This window comes from Mytilus californianus, unplaced genomic scaffold, assembly GCF_021869535.1.
Source record: "Mytilus californianus isolate M0D057914Y unplaced genomic scaffold, xbMytCali1.0.p SCAF_14, whole genome shotgun sequence".
Classification (NCBI taxonomy): domain Eukaryota; kingdom Metazoa; phylum Mollusca; class Bivalvia; order Mytilida; family Mytilidae; genus Mytilus; species Mytilus californianus.
Window position 1 is genome coordinate 28571004 of NW_026262626.1, and position 20486 is coordinate 28591489.

The 20486-nt window shown below is 32.2% G+C and overlaps 2 protein-coding genes across 2 annotated transcripts; one reads left to right on the plus strand and one right to left on the minus strand.

Annotated features, from left to right (window-relative positions):
• The first annotated feature begins 2359 nt into the window (after nt 1-2359).
• Nucleotides 2360-15105, plus strand: LOC127724947 (uncharacterized). Its single transcript, XM_052231949.1, has 5 exons — nt 2360-2498; nt 5507-5890; nt 9149-10348; nt 12315-12408; nt 14751-15105. The coding sequence occupies exons 1-5, from the start codon at nt 2360-2362 to the stop codon at nt 14845-14847; spliced, it is 1914 nt and encodes a 637-aa protein (XP_052087909.1). The 3' UTR covers nt 14848-15105.
• A 61-nt stretch (nt 15106-15166) lies between these two features.
• On the minus strand, nt 15167-15938 carry LOC127724948 (uncharacterized). The gene is made up of 2 exons (XM_052231950.1): nt 15830-15938; nt 15167-15390 (listed from the first exon to the last, which is right to left on the minus strand). The coding sequence occupies exons 1-2, from the start codon at nt 15936-15938 to the stop codon at nt 15167-15169; spliced, it is 333 nt and encodes a 110-aa protein (XP_052087910.1).
• Nucleotides 15939-20486: the final 4548 nt, after the last annotated feature.

The following is a 20486-nucleotide window of genomic DNA, read 5'->3' on the forward strand; positions in this document are numbered from 1 at the left end:
TTGACTTTACACATAATGTTATCAATAGTGACAGTTTTAATATGGACATATTCGGCTTCGGTTGGTAAGCTATTTTCAAACTTTTACGTAAGGATAGAAAATCAATTTTAAAACGTATAAAAAGAAAATAAATAAACAATCCTCTCTGAATATTGATTGTACATGATAAAGTATCTTTTTTTCCGTACTTTATTACTTAGCTTGGTGTCATATGTATGGTACATTACTGTAAAAAAAAACATCAACTTTAAAATGCAATTTTTTGTCATGAAATCTATGTCTGTACATAACTTGTATTTTTCAAGTTATTGCATGCTAAATATATACATATATACACCTTAAAAAGATGAAGAAGATAACAAAGAAATAAGTCAGAGTGCGGAAACGAAAAAAAAATGCAATTTTCCAAGTTATAATAGGGCATAACTATAGAATGGTAAGTGACTCACTGACCAAATTCGAACTCTATCTCACTGCTAGTTTTGGTTCTAAGCATTGTATATGAGTTTCATACGATTTGAATGAGTAAAACTTAAGTTAGAGTGCGGAAACCCCAAAAAAGGAATGAATATAGGGGAGAAAGGCTGAAAGACGGACTAACCGAATGACGGACGGATGGACTGAAGGTCAAGGGTAACACCTAATGCCCCTTTCGCCTAGTGGTGGTGGCATAAAAAAATTGCATCCTGAAGGGTTTCCTTTGTCACTTACAAACAATCATTGTAAATTTCATTTTGGGAAAATGTATTGGAATTACCAATAAACTACATTTGTACTTGAATTGTAGTTTAATTGCACATCATTGAATATTATATTTGAAGGATGGTTTGAAAAAAGTACACTTCCATTATCAACCCGTTGTCGGTAATGACAGCACTTAATCTAGATAGTATCTTTTAGGGAGCTACCATTTGATTTTTAGGGGGGGGGGGGGCTAGGATGAAATTTGAAAAAAGGCAGGACAGAAGTTTTGAGTAAAAAAAAAGGCAGGATGAGCAACTTGGCAAAAAAACAGGCAGAATGACAAATTATATATAAAGTCAGGATAGACTAATGAAAAAAAAGGCAGGACCGAATAAAGTGAAAAATAAAAAGGCAGGACCGAGATTACAACTAAAAAAAATGCAGGACACAATTTTTCATCCTAGCCCCCCCCCATAAAAATCAAATGGTAGCTCCCTTACATGTCATTGTCTTAAAGATGGATGTAATGTTTGTCCAGTACGATCAGCACATACCTATCCGACTTGACTAACTTTGTTATAGAATAAAGATGGGGTATACGTTAATGCGACAGAACTACACAAAACACCAAGATATTTAGAAGTCTGTTTGTAAGTTGTTGTTGTGTTCAAAGTAAATTCAATACATCTTTGACAATTTATTTCTCTGAGGTGATACAAATGTAATAAAAAAGCACAATCCAGCTAAGCGATTTGTATGCGGAAAACAAGTCTTCAATTTAATAAAAGCATATAATTCATACGCAGTTTATTTTATAGAAAAGAAAGAATATGTGGTTTCCATTCATGACACAAAATCAGTACATGCACACCAAAAAACATTAAAGGCAAAGACAAAGCGCTTTCATTGCTGTTCTTCATCTCAAATTCACAGAGAGGCCTTCAACACGGAGCATAAAACTCTCACATCACAACTCTAAGTATGTTTAAAAATCTTGTGTTTGTTACTAGCCACCGTGTCCCCGTTTTTCCAATTGTTTTTTTTTTTTTTCTTTATTAAATGATCAGTTGACTCCAGACTGAACTCTGATATTCTATATTTAGATGTATTTATAATGACTAGCTTAGAATGATATTAGATAAAGATTCGTTTTCTATATTACAACATGTTTTTTTCTCGATAAACATGAATATAAAATTAAATGAAATTTATTTAAAGCTTATTGGAAATCGTTCAACCCGTTTTACTTATTAAAGGAAACCACGGAAACCTGTAATAACAGTCAATAAAATAGAAATTGTAGTTAAATAATAGTGACAGATGACATATAGTTAATCAAGTACGACTCGTTACAAGATTCACACAAAGGAGAAGGGATCAAAATTTGATACCCAATTGTTTGATATGATGCTAGATATTTCTGTTTTCTATTTATCTAATTTCAGAGGCACAAACAAGATATGCTTGTTTGATGTTGTTTGGGGGCGGTCCATTACCCTTCGGTTCTTTCGGATCTTCCGAGGAGGTTATCGGGGCAGCAATGGCATTTGGAGATAATTCAATGTCAGGATCGTTGTCCTGTTTGTCTAAACCAAATTCAAAAATTTTGGTTGCAAGGATTGTCCATGGCTACGGAAATTCTAGATCCTGTGCTAATCCGGATGAGTCTTGTGATATGGAACTTTTCAGCGATCCTGCAATAGCTTCTAACTGCGATGGGAGAACTACTTGTTCATTAGATGTACTTCCTAAAAGACTCGAAAAGTGCAACTATATGAGTGATTTTGTGCATGTGGAATATGAATGTGTTGCTGGTAAGACAATCAATTTATTTTTTGTTAACGCTCTTTGGTTGGCCTCGTATTGCTCGATTTTTAATCTTCTGTGTGATTTTTTTGGACTGTTTGTCATTTCGTCGTTTTACGAAGACAAGATTGTATGTTTCTTTTTTCATATTAGTTTAAAACTAAAAATAAGATGTAATGTGACTGTCATTTTAGTCCGTGCACAAGCGTTTTCGATTCAACTGATACATGTAGGTGGCATGAAGGAAACGTGACGAGTTCAATTTCCATTCATATTCAATATTCAATATGCATCAGTTGAGAAGTATTTAGGATTTTACATATCAAACGTTTTTGGCCTAAACAGAGTAGACAAAATCGTTTTATGGTCAACCTAGCCTCTATTGTTATAATGAAAAAGAAAGGATATGGGGTATCCATCCATGACACAAAATCAGTATCTGCAAAGCAAAAAAACATAATAAAAATCAGCTTTTATTGCTGTTCTTCATCTCAAAGTAACAGAGAGGCCTTCAACATGGAGCAAAAAAAACTCTCACCTCACTGCAAATTGAAGACGTTCCCTAGCACTGGTTTGAGTTTTTGTTGTTTCTTTTACAAATATATTTTTTATGAATCTACGCTTATCCATTGTATCTATAACTTAAACTATTGTGTTAATTTCTTTTCAAAATTAAAGCCTTTTCTTAATTAGAAGGTATTGTAAGTGAGTTTAAATAACCATGTTATCGTGTCCAACGATGCATTGATAATTCTCAGATCACAATTAATTGGTTAACAAAATACAAATATAACACTTCTACCTTTAAAGATCTTTATATTATCAGGCATCTGAATATTATCTGTTTTTACAAAATAAGACATATTCGAACTTATTTCTAATAAAATTGAGAATGGAAATGGGGAATGTGTCAAAGAGACAACAACCCGACCAAAGAGCATATATAAAGTATATATAATAAGTATGTTACCGAAATTTCTAGCACTCTAGGCACATCACGATTTTCTAGCATAGGAATTTGCGAACAAATATTTGTAAAATTATGTAGTAAGACAGATGAAATCATACTATATTTATACAACAAAAATTGACAAATAGAATGTAATCATTTTTGTTTCAAACATGTGATATAGCCAATAATAATAAAAAAAAATAAACGGTAAAACACGCTATTATTACAAAAATATCCACTATAACATGCAAAATTAGAAAAAAAAACAGAATTGGGACAACAGAGATAATACAGGGATTCGAACCTAAACCGACAAATCCCTATCTTTTAACTCGTTGATTTTAAGCATGCTAACCTCGCGGCTACCAACTTATACTATACGACTGCCCATTGTGTATATATAAAGGTACAACCCCTGTGTGTCCGATGTTCATTTATATATATAATATAGACATCTAAGTTGTAACCCATTGGTAGCCGAGAGGTTTCGTCGATGTGTTGATGTCAGTCATTCATAACAGCTAGATTTCAAGGAAGGGTTCGATTCCCAGTGAAGGCATATACAAATTACAAAAATTAAAGGTAAGTTTTTAAATTAATTCCATTAGTGAACAGAAATCAGTAAATTGGCCAATTCAAACTTAATGAAATTAGACACACAAAGGAAACAATTGAATATAATTTGGTGAGTCCATTTCAGCGGCAGATTTAGGAAGCGTTGATTCTAGAAAAAGAATCCACGGTAAATGAATAGGCTGACGTCACCACAATGGTTTAAATCGTGCGAGGACATTGAAAGTTCAATCATTGAGGGAAGATCATTATATGTACTTTACTTTACCATCATATGTTAAAACTAAATACTGGAAACCCTATTGACAATGATTCATAAATAAACGTATTAATTTGCGCCGTCGTAATCGGTTTTCCTTTCATTGTTCTTCAATGTTAACTATGGAGTTTTAAGTCGTGATGTTTTGGACATGATTTAGATGTATCTAGAAATCGAAATGGATTATGTTATCTACCAATACAAAGCCGAGTATATCTTTATGGCAAGCCGTTTTACTATTTATTCTAACTTCAAGATATATATAAGATATCTTATATAATCTAGTTTTTATAAGATATCTTATAAACTTTATAAGATATCTTATATACTTTATAAAATATCTTATATACTATATAAGATATCTTAAATACTTTATAAGATATCTTCTAAAGTTTATAAGATATCTTAAAAATACCTCATATAGTTTATTAGATATCTTTAATAGTGTATAAGATATCTTATATTGTTTATAAGATATATTATGAAGAAAATTATGAGATATCTCATAAATTACATGAGATATCTTTAAAACTATATAAGATATATTATAACCTATATAAGATACCTCAAACTATATAAAATATCTCATAAACTATATAAGATATGTCATCAACTTATAAGATATCTTATAAACTATATGAGATATCTTATATAATGTAGTTTTTATAAGATATCTTATATATTATATGAGTTATCTTATATATTATACAAGATATCTCATTTAGTTTATCAGATATCTTATATACTTAATAAGACATCTTCTAAATTTTTAAAGATATCTTATATACTTCATTAGACATCTTCTAAATTTTTAAAGATATCTTATAAAGTAGATAAGATATCTTATATACTTCATAAGACATCTTCTAAATTTTAAAAGATATCTTATAAAGTAGATAAGATATCTTGTAAAGTTTATAAGATATCTTATAAATATTTTTTATATAAGATATCTTATATACTTTATAAGATATTTCATATATTCTATAAGATATCTTATATAGTGTATACGATATCTCATATACTTTATAAGATATCTCATATAAGATATCTTATAAAGAATATTAAATGAGATATCTTATAAAGAATATTAAATGAGATATCTTATAAATTATATAAGATATCTTATAAACTATATGAGATATCTTATAAAATTTGTTAGATATCTTGAAGTTAGAATAAATAGTAAAACGGCTTGGCATATACCTTAATTTTTTATTCTTATTTTTCAGATAATTCAGTATTTGATGTTTGTCGAGAAATAACGACGACTGTCTCTGAACCGTCGCTTTTTGTCGTATCTCCAAACGTTTTCCGAGGGTATTCATCAGAATTCAATCCATGGAAAATATGCGAATGTATAATAAGTTCCAGAAATAACCATGACATCATGGCGGACTACATACATTCGGATATTCGCGTCAGTGGATATAATTGTTCCGAAAGTTACATATTAATAGAGAGCAAAAGATCTCCAAGACAAGAATCTGTTGATAAGATGATTGAATTGTGTGGACGTCGTTCCATCACCAACCATTTGTTCCAAGGGTCTGTTCGAATTACATATTACAACAAAAACTTTCAAACAGATGATGGTTTTCTGACTAAATTTAGAGGTTAGTGGTTTTTGTTTAATTTCATGCGTTTCATTATTTCATTTAGTCACGACAAAGAAAACATGTTACAGTAGTATAAACTTGCTTTTGTACATTAACAATCTGAATCGATGCATTAAAAAAACTTGTCAACGAATAGGTTGGATAATAATCTAGAATCAAGTATGAAAGTAAATTCGTTATTAAAAAAAAAGAATTCATTTACTTGCAGATATCTTATGTAGATATAAGAAGATGTGGTATGAGTGCCAATGAGTGCCAGTGAGACAACCCTCATCCAAGTCAAAATTTATAAAAGTAAACCATTATAGGTAAAAGTACGGTTTCCAACACGGAGCCTTGGTTCACACCGAACAGCAAGCTATAAAGGGCCCCAAAAATTACTAGTGTAAAACCATTCAAACGGGAAAACCAACGGTCTTATCTATATAAAAAACGAGAAACGAGAAACACTTATGAACCACACCAACAAACGACAACTACTGAACATCAGATTCCTGACTTAGGACAGGTGCAAACAATTGCAGCCGGTTTAAACGTTTTAATGGTACCAAACCTTCACCCTTATCTGAAACAATATTGAACATCACAACATAGAAAAACACACTATAAAATATCAATTGAAATGGCTTAACTCAATCAAAAGACATATTAACACCGGTGAACATACACTGAACAAATAAATTTGATCTATGATACTGTAACAATACAAATACAAAATAAATAAACTAAGGGAAGAATAATTAAAGTAACATGTTATACCGCTGTGAAATGTTAAACAATTTAAGAAAAACAATATACTTGAACAAAAATATCAGCCATTTGCAATTACTTTAAACACAGGTAAATAAAAATAATTTTGTTGTTCGGTATACGTGTACAGTTCAGATAGGAGAAAGGAAATATTTTACCAAAAAAATAATTTTGATGTATATAGTACGAAGAAGTGAAAATTCATAGTAATACCAAACACTTATCAAAGCTGGCATATAGACCAGATATAACCCTGAATAACATTAAATAACAAAAAAGCATTACAATTAGTATCAACAGGTCATAAATAAGAAAGTACGATTTGAGAGTACTCGCAGTTACTGACAGCTAGTTAAAAGCCAAAAACAATTAATAATAAAAAAATCATGCATCAGAGACTAAAATCAACTAAAACACATCACAGGGATTTAGTATCATGGACAGTCAAAGAAGACATGACTTGTGCAATGCCAAAAATAAATGTATCGACAGGTAGTAGGCTAGTTAGGAGTTAACCTCTTTATAGATCAAAATGAACGTGGGTGTGTCTTTATAAATCCTGTTTGAAAGGAATACAAATTTAGTTATGTTTTAATTTGCTGATGACAAATTCGATATTAGTGCCAATGTAAACTATATTCAAAGATCTAATTACAACATTGGTAAAATAACCTTTACTTATAAGTTTGTTTAAAGATTCGATGAGTTTACACGGATCACATAGTGATTTCCGCGCTTTAAGTACAATATAACCGTAAAATTTTGGATGTGAAATACCGTTTTTAATCAGTTTTCTACAGGTACAGCCAAATTTACTAATCAAATCTTTGTATCTATGAAAGAATTTAGTAAAAGTTTTACGTAATTTATGGTAACGAAATCCCTGACTTAATAATTTACCAGTGATGCATTGATTACGTTCGTTAAAATCTATGACATCACTACACACACGGGCATAACGAACTAGTTGGGATATGTAAACACCGTATGATGGAGCCAAAGGAACATCGCCGTCAAAAAAAGGAAAATTAACAATAGGGAATGAAAAGTCGTCACTTTTGTCGTAAATTTTAGTATGGAGTTTTCCTTTAGAGATTGAAATGTCCAAATCAAGAAAAGGACAACTACTGCTGTTTAAGTTAGATTTAGTTAAAGTAAGTTCTTTTGGGTAAATTTCAGTAGTATATTTAGAGAACTCTGGATTATTTAACGAAAACATATCATCTAGATATATTGTTGAATGTATCAACCAAATGTAACAATGACACACGTTAACACACACTGATGTCGTATTATAAGATGCATGAAAGTTGATATTTACTACTACTTGTCTTGAAGTAGTTATGGTAACAAAACCACAGGTTTTCTTTAATATTCTTTAAGAGAAAGACGTATTGAAAATATTTTGTAAAGATAAAAAGCAACCAAAGTTTAGTTTAGCACCAAAGATTTCTGTTTATCAAAGAAACAGAGGGACACTTGATGTTTGTGTGGTCGTCCAACGATCTGTAAGAGGACATGCAATTTATATATGACCCGCTTCTGGTTCAAATATGGACAACACATGAAAACATTACAAACGTACCTCTGTTAAGAAAAAGTTTTATCCCTATAATAACAGTCAGTAGTCGTCTAACACATAGACAAATTTGTTCCAGACGAGCCAAACATTTGCGCTGGCTCTTACTTTAGTTTAATTTTGCATCTTTCTTGCTACTTTAGTAAACTCAAAAACATCCTGGTATAGGCAATCAGTGTTGTTATGCAACATTGTTAAATAAAACATAGTTTTCAACATTATTTTTTTTTAAATTTAATACAAGTTAATATTTTTAGTAAATAAAGCAAAAACAATAAGTTATGATGAAAGAGTGAAAAATGCTACAAAGATTGATGTAAAGATATAATTTAGTATTAAATCTGTTACATATTTCCAAAACAGGACTAAAGTAAACGGACTACAGACTTTGAACGCAAATTCCACATTTTACCAAGGCATCACTCATGACGAAATCGGTATATTTTGTAAAATGTCTTAATAGTTCTTATATTTTGAACTTTTTACTATATTTTGGATTGGAAAAGTAAGAATTTTATATTAGGTGGAATTATGTAAACAGCTTTATGCCAGTATACTTTTTATCTGATTTATTAAATTGTTGCATTTCCTTATGACATGAGCCCATTTAAAGAATTGTTTCCAAAGTTTCTTTTTCTTGGGCTAAAAAATGGACTTTAAATGAGATTTCGGGTTTCACTGATATAAAAAGATGCGTTATATTCAGATTATTTCCTTTTCGATTTTTGATAATCCAGTAGAATACAATGTATGCATTAAGCTTTATCTGTATTGGTAAAACATTACAACAAAATCCTAATTTCAACTATGTATACAAACAATATCATTTTCATCTTCTCTTCATCCATCGTATGAGCTAACTAATGATTTTTTTTTAATTTTGTAATTAATTATTCTTAGGATAGAATTCAAATATATTTTTACAGTGACTCAGTCAACAGGGAGAGTTGAAACGAAAATGCAATGTGGTCCTGTTACATCAGCCGGCCAGGGTACTCCCCCAAGCAATTACCAGAGAGGGAACATCCATCGATCATCAGTATGGAAAGAGACCCTACCGTCCACATTTCCAAATTTCTTCCCATATTCTCGTCCGTTCTGGCTTCCGTCGGACATATATCATCCTTTCAATGATCCATTTGCCACAACAAATTATTATAATCAGGGAGGATTTATCAACAGCCAACCATTTGCCACTACAAACTATAATAATCAGGGCAGATTTACCAACACACAACAAGTTAGAACAGATGATCAAATAACGCAATCTAATCCCACATCTATCTCAAATGAATCGGGTTTCCTACGGAACGAAAGGATAAAATCTACATCTGGTGGTTCTAATCAACCAGACGAATTAAACAAAACCTTAAACCAGTCGTTTATTCCGTTCCCAAGGGATCCAAGAAAATTTCCTCTGACGAATCCACAGCATATCTTAATTTCTACTTCACCTAATGAATCATTTCAACCGAATAAAACTGTGTCTCCCTTGCGACTTTTGGGTGTCGACCCAAGAGTATTAAACAGCAACCAAAAGAATCCCAATATAACCAAGCAGATAGGACCAAGTGGGAAACTAGATTTTCTTAAGAAATTAACGCTTACATCTTCTTCAAGTGAGGTTGTTTCAGCCGAGACCGCGAGAAAGTTAATAAATGTAAATAATAGCCAAAATAGCTCCCTACAAACAGGAAGAAAACAAAAACTTCTTAGAGATGACAAAACGGCAACACAAAGAAAACAGTCCTCTATTTCACAAGGCCGTCTAAACAGCAACCAAAAGAGTCCCAATACAACCAAGCAGATACGACCAAGTGGGAAACTTGATTTTCTTAAGAATTTCACGCTTACATCTTCTTCAAGTGAGATTGTTTCAGCCGAGACCGTGAGAAAGTTAATGAATGTAAATAATAGCCAAGATAGCTCCCTACAAACAGGAAGAAAACAAAAGCTTCTTGGAGATGACAAAACGGCAACTGAAAGAAAACAGTCCTCTATTTCACAAGGCCATCAAAATAAAACTGCATCAATCAAACCAAGCCCACGGAGTTCTCTCCTAAAAGACAACAGACAATTTATAGAGTTCGAAGACAATGAACTTAGTGGTACAACCTCACTTAATGGTATGGATAATTTAGTTTCATCATTTTCTTCTTTAAACAATTTTAAGGACATCTTTGTCATTGTGGTAGTCACTCATTATCAAGTGCGATTAAAAAAAACATAACGAATTCGCATAATATACCATTATGTCAAACAAACACGTTGATGGTTTCTCGATTGAATTGTCACTTTCAATTGGCCAGTCTTTCCCAAGTTACTTTTGTGAAATGATTACGTTCTACTTCATAATTTACTTTTACAGTAATAGAATGATGAATAAAACTCAATGATATTAGAATGCGTACTTATTAATGACATTTGCTGCTGAAATGTCATAACTAACATCTTTTTAATGGATAAAATATAATGCACAAACAAAATGGAAAAAATACAGATAGGTCCGCGTGCGGGTGTTTGGAAAACATGTAGTGAAAAAAAGTGTTTTTGACAGATTTTGAATTACATATATCTCATTCATTCAAACTACTGATTCCAATATCATAAATGTATACATTTCTGCCTTCTTTATATCGGGATAAAGTCTTTCATTTTTTATTTTACCATGATATCAATTATAAATCATTTACATTGTGTGTACAGTCTCCCGATAGTTAGCAACTTTGTACATATGATACTAGGAAATGGTTATTATTTATCAGATGTGTTCAACTGCAGGATTCAATTATTAAAGAAGTAGATATGGTCATCTTTTAACAATGTGTGCGGTCCATTTGTACTGTATCTATATTAATAAGTTTTTAATTGAAATCTATAGTTTAAAACCGGGAAATATATTGCAGAGATAGATGTTCAGTAACAGGAGGAGGAATGATAAAGCCATAATTTGGCTCATGAAATTGCAAAATAAGTAAACTTACTCTAGCTTTTCTGAATTATGTTAATTGTTTTTTGACAAATGAAGAGGATAAAATAACATGGGCACTTTATTTCAGAAAGGTGATTTGTGATGTCACCAAGATGTCATAAACATGTCAAAATTTACCGTATTGGACTTAGAATGACCATTTCATGCATAGTTTTTTTGTCAAATTATATATGTGAGACACCTTTATCCAAAACAGATATTTTACAAACATTGATATCTTTATAAAATACATTTTGTAGCAAAATATCTTTTTTGGTGAAGCTGTTACTCATATCTAAATATTCATGACAAGATCTCAAAATGAGGCTATTTTGTCAGTTTTTTTGCTGTTTTCCACTAATTGTAAGATTTTGAAGCCCTAATGCCAATATGTAAGACACAATATAAAAAATAGAAATGCTGATGTCCAACAGTCTAATGTCTAATGAACATCAAAAGGATGTTGGTTGGTAGATTCACTACAATTTTTGATTTTCGAATTCAGGGGCCAAGAAAGGTGGCTTTATCATACCCTCTCTTTTGCGAGTAAGTTATTTCATGCTCACATGTATGATTTTGCAATTTGAGCCTTGAATATTTCTCTGTTTCTGCATAGGTAGCGTTGCGCTAATCGCATACACATATATACGCATAAGGGTTCGTTAGTATATTAATATACTGATATTCTTCCTTGACTCTGTTTTTTTGCAATTTTAATTAGCCTGGTCAGACTTATAATTTATCTGGTCGGTTTTTTTTATGTAACAAAATTAAATTCCTACCACTTCTGTGTTCCATTTTAATCAGAGGTGTAATTTTTATCAATGTTTTCCGAGGGTATCGTTTTCAAGTCATTGGATGCCATGGAGTCCCAAAATATTCAAGCAAAGTGCAGCTGCAACTATTCCAGATACATACCTTATTTCCTCATCTTGACATAAAAGGGGTCAGAACCAAAAACCTTATCATCATATCAACACGATATAGACTAATTTACAGTTTCGATAGAGGTGTACGAACAAACATTAAAATGTGTAAAAACGAAAAGCAAATAGTTTTACTTTAAACTTTAAACTTTAAACTGTTAAGACAATGTCTTATTTTAGTTTGTTGTTTTGTAGATTCAGATAGAATATTGGTGTACATAGGCGCTAGTGTTGGGTTTGTCGCAGTAGCAATTTCTTGCTTGATAGGTTTCATTTTCTGCAAACGAAGGTAAGAAAAATAATTAAAGATCCTTTGTATTAAACCCAGATGTCTATAAAATTCAAGGTTAAATCACTTAGAGAATTAACGACAATCTTTGTTCCTCGAGATATGAATAAAATAAGATTTGAGGTATACTTCAATGAGACAGAAACCAAGCGACATAAACTTTAAAGTCTTCTAGAGGGCAGCATAGAGATCTTCAACATTACACAATTCTCTATACAACAGCTACTAGAAATTGGGAATGAATTCAACAGAAACAATCAAAGATCTGCAACCAACGCCATGCTTGAAATAATGAAAAATATTTATATGACATAATATCATTTCAGCACATTTTTATCTCATATGATCCATCCCCTGTGTTTTTTCGGGAAATTGAATACAATAACAAAATATGGTGCAAGGTAGGATGAATAGACAAACAAAACAAATCCTTGACGGCTCGAAAACCGATGAGTGAACATAACGCCTGATATAATTTCATGTCAAGTAAAAGACACATCTTAGAACGATGACACAGCAGTAAGATGTAAATGTTGCTGTATTCCTATGTTTGCCGCACAGTGTGGGATTCAATTATACTACATCTTCTTTTTATATGACAATATACTGAATGATTGTGTTAGTATTATTGTAGTCCTAATATTCAAACTATAATGTAATCTAGTTTTCACTAATGTATAATATAATACACTATTTCTCAGCAAACTAGGACCATTTGCCAAAACTATACTTGGACAATCAATTTGTGTAAACAAACTTTTAATTATGCGCAAATGATTCATATAGATTTGAAAGATTCCAAAGTGGTTGATCCTAGCTCTTACTGTAAAAATAATATCGATGGTCAAGACTATGGGTAACTTTGTTTCCACATAACAGAACGTTACCGTCATGTTTATTACCTTTGCAAACGAACTTTCATACAAAGTGCCATTGATTCAATTTTTCCTCCTGTCCATTACTATTCTAGAGGTACCTAAGATTCTATTAATAGTCATAAATCTTGATGTAAGACTCTAAATGTTTATAATTTGTTCTTGAATCCATATCTTGATCAAATACAACTGTGAAGACAAAAAAAATAACAATAAGTTGTTCTTAATAAAAAAAAATGTATCAAGATATTAATCCAAATATGTTATGATATCAATTATCAACAACTCCTCTTGTAAATTTCATATATTTTTTCAACTGTTTATATATCTTATCTTATTTTCAATTTGGAAATGAAGAGATCACGTATCTTTTAAGAAAACGACTATGATATTGAAAACTCTGTTATATCGGTTCCGGAACTATTAATTATAAATAAACTGTAAATATACAATATTTAAAAAAAGAAGTAAGCGTAACGATTTAAACTTTTAAATTAACAAAAGCAATATAATATATAAGATGTAACGTATCTGTTCAAGGCATGCAACAAATACGTTACCATAGGAAACAAATACGTTACTCAATGTTTGCAACATGAATTACAATACTTTAATACTAGCGGGAAATGTATTAAAATATCCAGTTAAAAGCAGTACAATTACCTAATTTGACGTTGTCTTTCATATGTCTTCGAAAATTGCAGCTCATAACTTGTTGTATCATAAACAAAATAAAAATATATTAAAGCAGATAGCTCATATAACTGAATTCCGAAATTTACCGGTATATTTACGTTAATCGAAACATGGTAACGTATCGTTTGGTACCAAATCTGTTTAACAAAATATTCATAGTGTTTTATTTCAAATATTTTTCTAATAACAGGGTATTTTCTACTGTTAAAAGGGAAGATCAAATATGTAAAAACATATTAATGCAGTTAAATGGATCCCGTGCAAGTGGTCAATTTTTATCCAAACGATTCCATTGTAACGTACATGTATATGTTCAAAATTAATTTAAAAAACTGTGTTTGGGTTTTTTTTTATGACAAACTACTTAAAATGACATAAATATGTACTGGCTGAATGGTGATGGATCGGAAAAGAAAACATTAGTACATGTTTTGGAAGCTTCTTAAGTAGAACACTCAACAGAAAAAATATCTATACCACCAAGGACATTCGTTTTACTCAAAATAATACGTTTGTGTGTAAGCTTGGAGTGATTTTGATATTCTTCTACGTAGCAATTATGTTTGTTTCGGTTAGATATCTCCCTGGAATTTCAATTACATATTTTTTAGACATTTTTTAAGCAGATAAGGCTAAAAATATCTACAGGAACAATGAATCAAGTATTTGACCCGATTTCCTGAGAATGGGTGAATAGGATACACAATGAAAGTGAAAGTACAGTGTTTTCTTCCTCATTTGTTTGTCTGTCAATCAATATTTTCATTACAGGAATAACGCTAGACACGATAGAAAATCAGTGGATGCTGAAAAGAATACCACTAGTACCACTAACACTGATCTATCCAACAGATTTCAACAACTTTGAAATATGAATGTTGTAAAAGTACAAGGCAGAGTGATGACATCGAAGAATCAGAAAATCCCGAAAGCTAAAGAAATGAGATTAATGAGATAAACTAAAGTTTTTTCGATAAGATTAATATGAGAAAATAGTTGCCGATTAGCTTTTTTATTAATAGTTTTGCTTGTGGTTTTTTTTAGTCTATTTACTTTTTTAAAACGTTTAATTCCATTGTAATATGTTTTAATGTGTCATTTCAAAATACAACACTATATACAAATAGTTATCTATTGTTACGTTTCTTTAAATACATATTCGAAAATCATCATCCTCTCTTATCTCCTCAACCGCCTCCGCCACCACCATCACCACCACCGCCTCCGCCACCACCATCACCACCACCGCCACCACCATTACCATCACCACCACCATCACCTCCATAACCACCACCAACATCCCAGCCTCCACCATAATCATACCCTCCACCATCACCATTGTAACTATTCCACACTCCGTGACCACCTTGGCCTGCGACGTTAATTCGTCTGACTCTCCGTCTTTGTCGTGCTGCCTTTTACCGAAATTTTCCCCAAAAAATTAAGTGTATTACAAGGATGACAAATACAGAAAATCCAATAGCAAATAATTTGATAGTTTCTGTATCGTCGTCTGTGTCTACAGATACATTAGTTGAATTGAATAGACGATATGTCAGGGAATGGCTTTGTAAATAACATAAATACAACCTTTTCATCTGTCTGTGCAGTATCAAATATTTAAAAAAAAAAATGTTGCCGATACTAAAGCTTAGGTGATTATGAGCAATGATAAGAACAAGACCATAATATTCATCTAAGAGAAGAGACATTAATGAAAAAAGACAATGCGGGTTAGGCGCCGGCGAACATTTTTAACCCCACCGCTTTCTGTGTGCTTGTCCCGGGTCGTGAGCCTGTGATTCAGTGGTTGTCGTTTGTTTCTGTATATCATATTTGTTTTTCATTACTAGTAATTGTTTTGTACATAGATCCGGACGTTGGTTTTCTAGTTTGGATGGTTGTATTTGTTGTTTCGGAGCCTTTTGTGGCTTTCTGTGCTGTATGGGGTTTGCTCATTGTTGAAGGCCGTATGGCGACCTTTAGTTGTTCACTTCTATTTCACTCGGTCCCTGGTGGAAAATTGTCTCATTGACAATCATTACACATCTTCATATTTTTATAAGTATAGTTATCAAATTGGTACGTAACAAAAAATATTTTTTTTGGTACATAACACGCTTTTCAAACGAAATATTTAAGTTGTAATTTATGCTTAAGTACAACTTTCTTTCTGATTACATTTTTGTGTATATTTTAATCTTGATCCACAAAAAGGGTAATTCGTACCACTATCATGACACCGCGCTGAAGTACGTCCATTATTCATTTTTCATTATTCAAAATTCAATAATGAATAATGAAATATTCACTATTCACTATTCAATATCAAGTGATGAATAATGAATAATGAAATAGTTTATGTTTCATTATTCAAGTTTAAGCGGTGAATAGTGAAATAAAAATAAAAAAATTGACTGTGACATTTTAGCTATATCCCGTATTTCTAAATTAGTCTTTTTGGTGTTATCTAACAAATATTCAAATCGATATCAGAAAAAATAAATAAAAACACTCTTTAAATTCTAATTTGATTTATTTATCTGGTTCCTAGTTTCGGAGGATAAACTAGTGGGTTTTCCTAACTATTTTTAACAGGAATTCCTTGGTTCAATGTATGGACGACCTGAATACCAAAACATATATTTATAAATTAAAATACTCTACGTGGTCTTTTTTTATTTTCACTGGACCTTTGCTATTCTTCATCCACTAATTATAGATATAACAAGTCGATTGTTCAGCAATGACCATTAGAGGGGTTACGGAGGACCTAAATGCCAAAATACGCGTGAAATTTAAGAAATAGCCAATTTTGAATAATGAAATGGATATTTTGAATAATGGAATGGACTGCTGCGACCCTTTAACCCCTAATTATAGATATACCTTATACCTCATTCGAAAGCTTATGAAGAGAGGAACAAAAGGTATATAGTCAATATGTTCCGCAACGCATATTAGAGGAGTAACGAAGGACCTAAATATCGAAATACGCGTGAAAAATTAAGAAATAGCTTATTTTGAATAATGGAATGGACTGCTGCAACCCGTCAGCCCCTAATCAAGGAAAAATTTATACACCAAATTAAAGCTTATTGATAGAGGAATAAACTGAGTATAAACGATATGTGCCGCAATGACCATTAGAGGGGTTACTTACGGAGGACCTAAATGCCAAAATACGCGTGAAAATTAAGAAATAGCCAATTTTGAATAATGAAATGGATATTTTGAATAATGGAATGGACTGCTGCGACCCTTTAACCCCTAATTATAGATATACCTTATACCTCATTCGAAAGCTTATTAAGAGAGGAACAAAAGGTATATAGTCAATATGTTCCGCAACGCTTATTAGAGGAGTAACGAAGGACCTAAATATCGAAATACGCGTGAACATTAAGAAATAGCCAATTTTGAATAATGAAATGGATATTTTGAATAATGGAATGGACTGCTGCAACCCGTCAGCCCCTAATTAAGGAAAAATTTATATACCAAATTAAAGCTTATTGATAGAGGAATAAACTGAGTATAAACGATATGTGGCGCAATGACCATTAGAGGTGTTACGGAGGACCTAAATGTCAAAATACGCGTCAACAATAAGAAATAGTTTATTTTGAATAATGGAATGGACTGTTACGACCTCTCAGCCCCTAATTACAGAGAAACCTTAACGTCATTCGAAAGCTTATCAATAGAGGAACAAAAGGTATATAGTCAATATGTTCCGCAACGCATATTAGAGGAGTAACGAAGGACCTAAATATCGAAATACGCGTGAAAAATTAAGAAATAGCTTATTTTGAATAATGGAATGGACTGCTGCAACCCGTCAGCCCCTAATCAAGGAAAAATTTATACACCAAATTAAAGCTTATTGATAGAGGAATAAACTGAGTATAAACGATATGTGCCGCAATGACCATTAGAGGGGTTACTTACGGAGGACCTAAATGCCAAAATACGCGTGAAAATTAAGAAATAGCCAATTTTGAATAATGAAATGGATATTTTGAATAATGGAATGGACTGCTGCGACCCTTTAACCCCTAATTATAGATATACCTTATACCTCATTCGAAAGCTTATTAAGAGAGGAACAAAAGGTATATAGTCAATATGTTCCGCAACGCTTATTAGAGGAGTAACGAAGGACCTAAATATCGAAATACGCGTGAACATTAAGAAATAGCCAATTTTGAATAATGAAATGGATATTTTGAATAATGGAATGGACTGCTGCAACCCGTCAGCCCCTAATTAAGGAAAAATTTATATACCAAATTAAAGCTTATTGATAGAGGAATAAACTGAGTATAAACGATATGTGGCGCAATGACCATTAGAGGTGTTACGGAGTACCTAAATGTCAAAATACGCGTCAACAATAAGAAATAGTTTATTTTGAATAATGGAATGGACTGTTACGACCTCTCAGCCCCTAATTACAGAGAAACCTTAACGTCATTCGAAAGCTTATCAATAGAGGAACAAAAGGTATATAGTCAATATGTTCCGCAACGCATATTAGAGGAGTAACGAAGGACCTAAATATCAAAATACGCGTGAAAAATTAAGAAATAGCTTATTTTGAATAATGGAATGGACTGCTGCAACCCGTCAGCCCCTAATCAAGGAAAAATGTATACACCAAATTAAAGCTTATTGATAGAGGAATAAACTGAGTATAAACGATATGTGCCGCAATGACCATTAGAGGGGTTACGGAGGACCTAAATGCCAAAATACGCGTGAAAATTAAGAAATAGCCAATTTTGAATAATGAAATGGATATTTTGAATGATGGAATGGACTGCTGCGACCCTTTAACCCCTAATTATAGATATACCTTATACCTCATTCGAAAGCTTATGAAGAGAGGAACAAAAGGTATATAGTCAATATGTTCCGCAACGCATATTAGAGGAGTAACGAAGGACCTAAATATCGAAATACGCGTGAAAAATTAAGAAATAGCTTATTTTGAATAATGGAATGGACTGCTGCAACCCGTCAGCCCCTAATCAAGGAAAAATTTATACACCAAATTAAAGCTTATTGATAGAGGAATAAACTGAGTATAAACGATATGTGCCGCAATGACCATTAGAGGGGTTACGGAGGACCTAAATGCCAAAATACGCGTGAAAATTAAGAAATAGCCAATTTTGAATAATGAAATGGATATTTTGAATAATGGAATGGACTGCTGCGACCCTTTAACCCCTAATTATAGATATACCTTATACCTCATTCGAAAGCTTATTAAGAGAGGAACAAAAGGTATATAGTCAATATGTTCCGCAACGCATATTAGAGGAGTAACGAAGGACCTAAATATCGAAATACGCGTGAACATTAAGAAATAGCTTATTTTGAATAATGGAATGGACTGCTGCAATCCGTCAGCCCCTAATCAAGGAAAAATTTATATACCAAATTAAAGCGTATTGATAGAGGAATAAACTGAGTATAAACGATATGTGCCGCAATGCCCATTAGAGGGGTTACGGAGGACCTAAATGCCAAAATACGCGTGAAAATTAAGAAATAGCCAATTTTGAATAATGAAATGGATATTTTGAATAATGGAATGGACTGTTACGACCTCTCAGCCCCTAATTACAGAGAAACCTTAACGTCATTCGAAAGCTTATCAATAGAGGAACAAAAGGTATATAGTCAATATGTCCCGCAACGCCTATTAGAGGAGTTCCGGAGGACCTAAATTTCAAAATACGCGTCAACAATAAGAAATAGCTTATTTTGAATAATGGAATGGAATGCTACGACCCTTCAGCCCCTAATTACAGAGAAACCTTATACACCATTCGAAAGCTTATGGACAGAGGAACAAAATGGTTATAATCAATATGTGCCGCAATGCCCATTAGAGGGGATACGGAGGACCTAAATGCCAAAATAAGCGTTAACATTAAGAAATAACCAATTTTGAATAATGGAAAAACGATTTTGAATAATGGAATGAAGTGCTTCGCTGCTGCGACTCTTAGGTTCGCCAATTTGTTTACTTATTACTTATTTATTATTCGTTACTTATTCTTTACTCCTAATTCCGTATTTCCTACCTATTCGTTACTGAATCATTATTCCTTATTCGTTACTTGTTTTTCCTTATAATCTTTTCATATGTTGCCCCCCTTTAATGCTTTCTCTGGTTTGAGGAGGTAAAAATAACCTGTAAGCGCGTATGTACCCGTTTCAGCGCTCGAATGATACCCTATAACTTGTTCGCTACTTATTCGTTCCTTATTCCTTTTGATACGCTACCCTTTTTTGATGCTTTCTTTTCTTGTCTTTGGTGTTAGCTATGGGTTCGGTGAGTTGATATTTCCTGTTAAAGCGAATGTCTCCTTCTTTGCGCTCGACTGATACCCTGTTACTTATTCGCTACTTATTTGTTCCTTATTCGATTTTTATACGTTGCATCTTGTTAATGCTTTATTTCCTTTTCTTTTCTTGGTTTTTGTTCTTGGT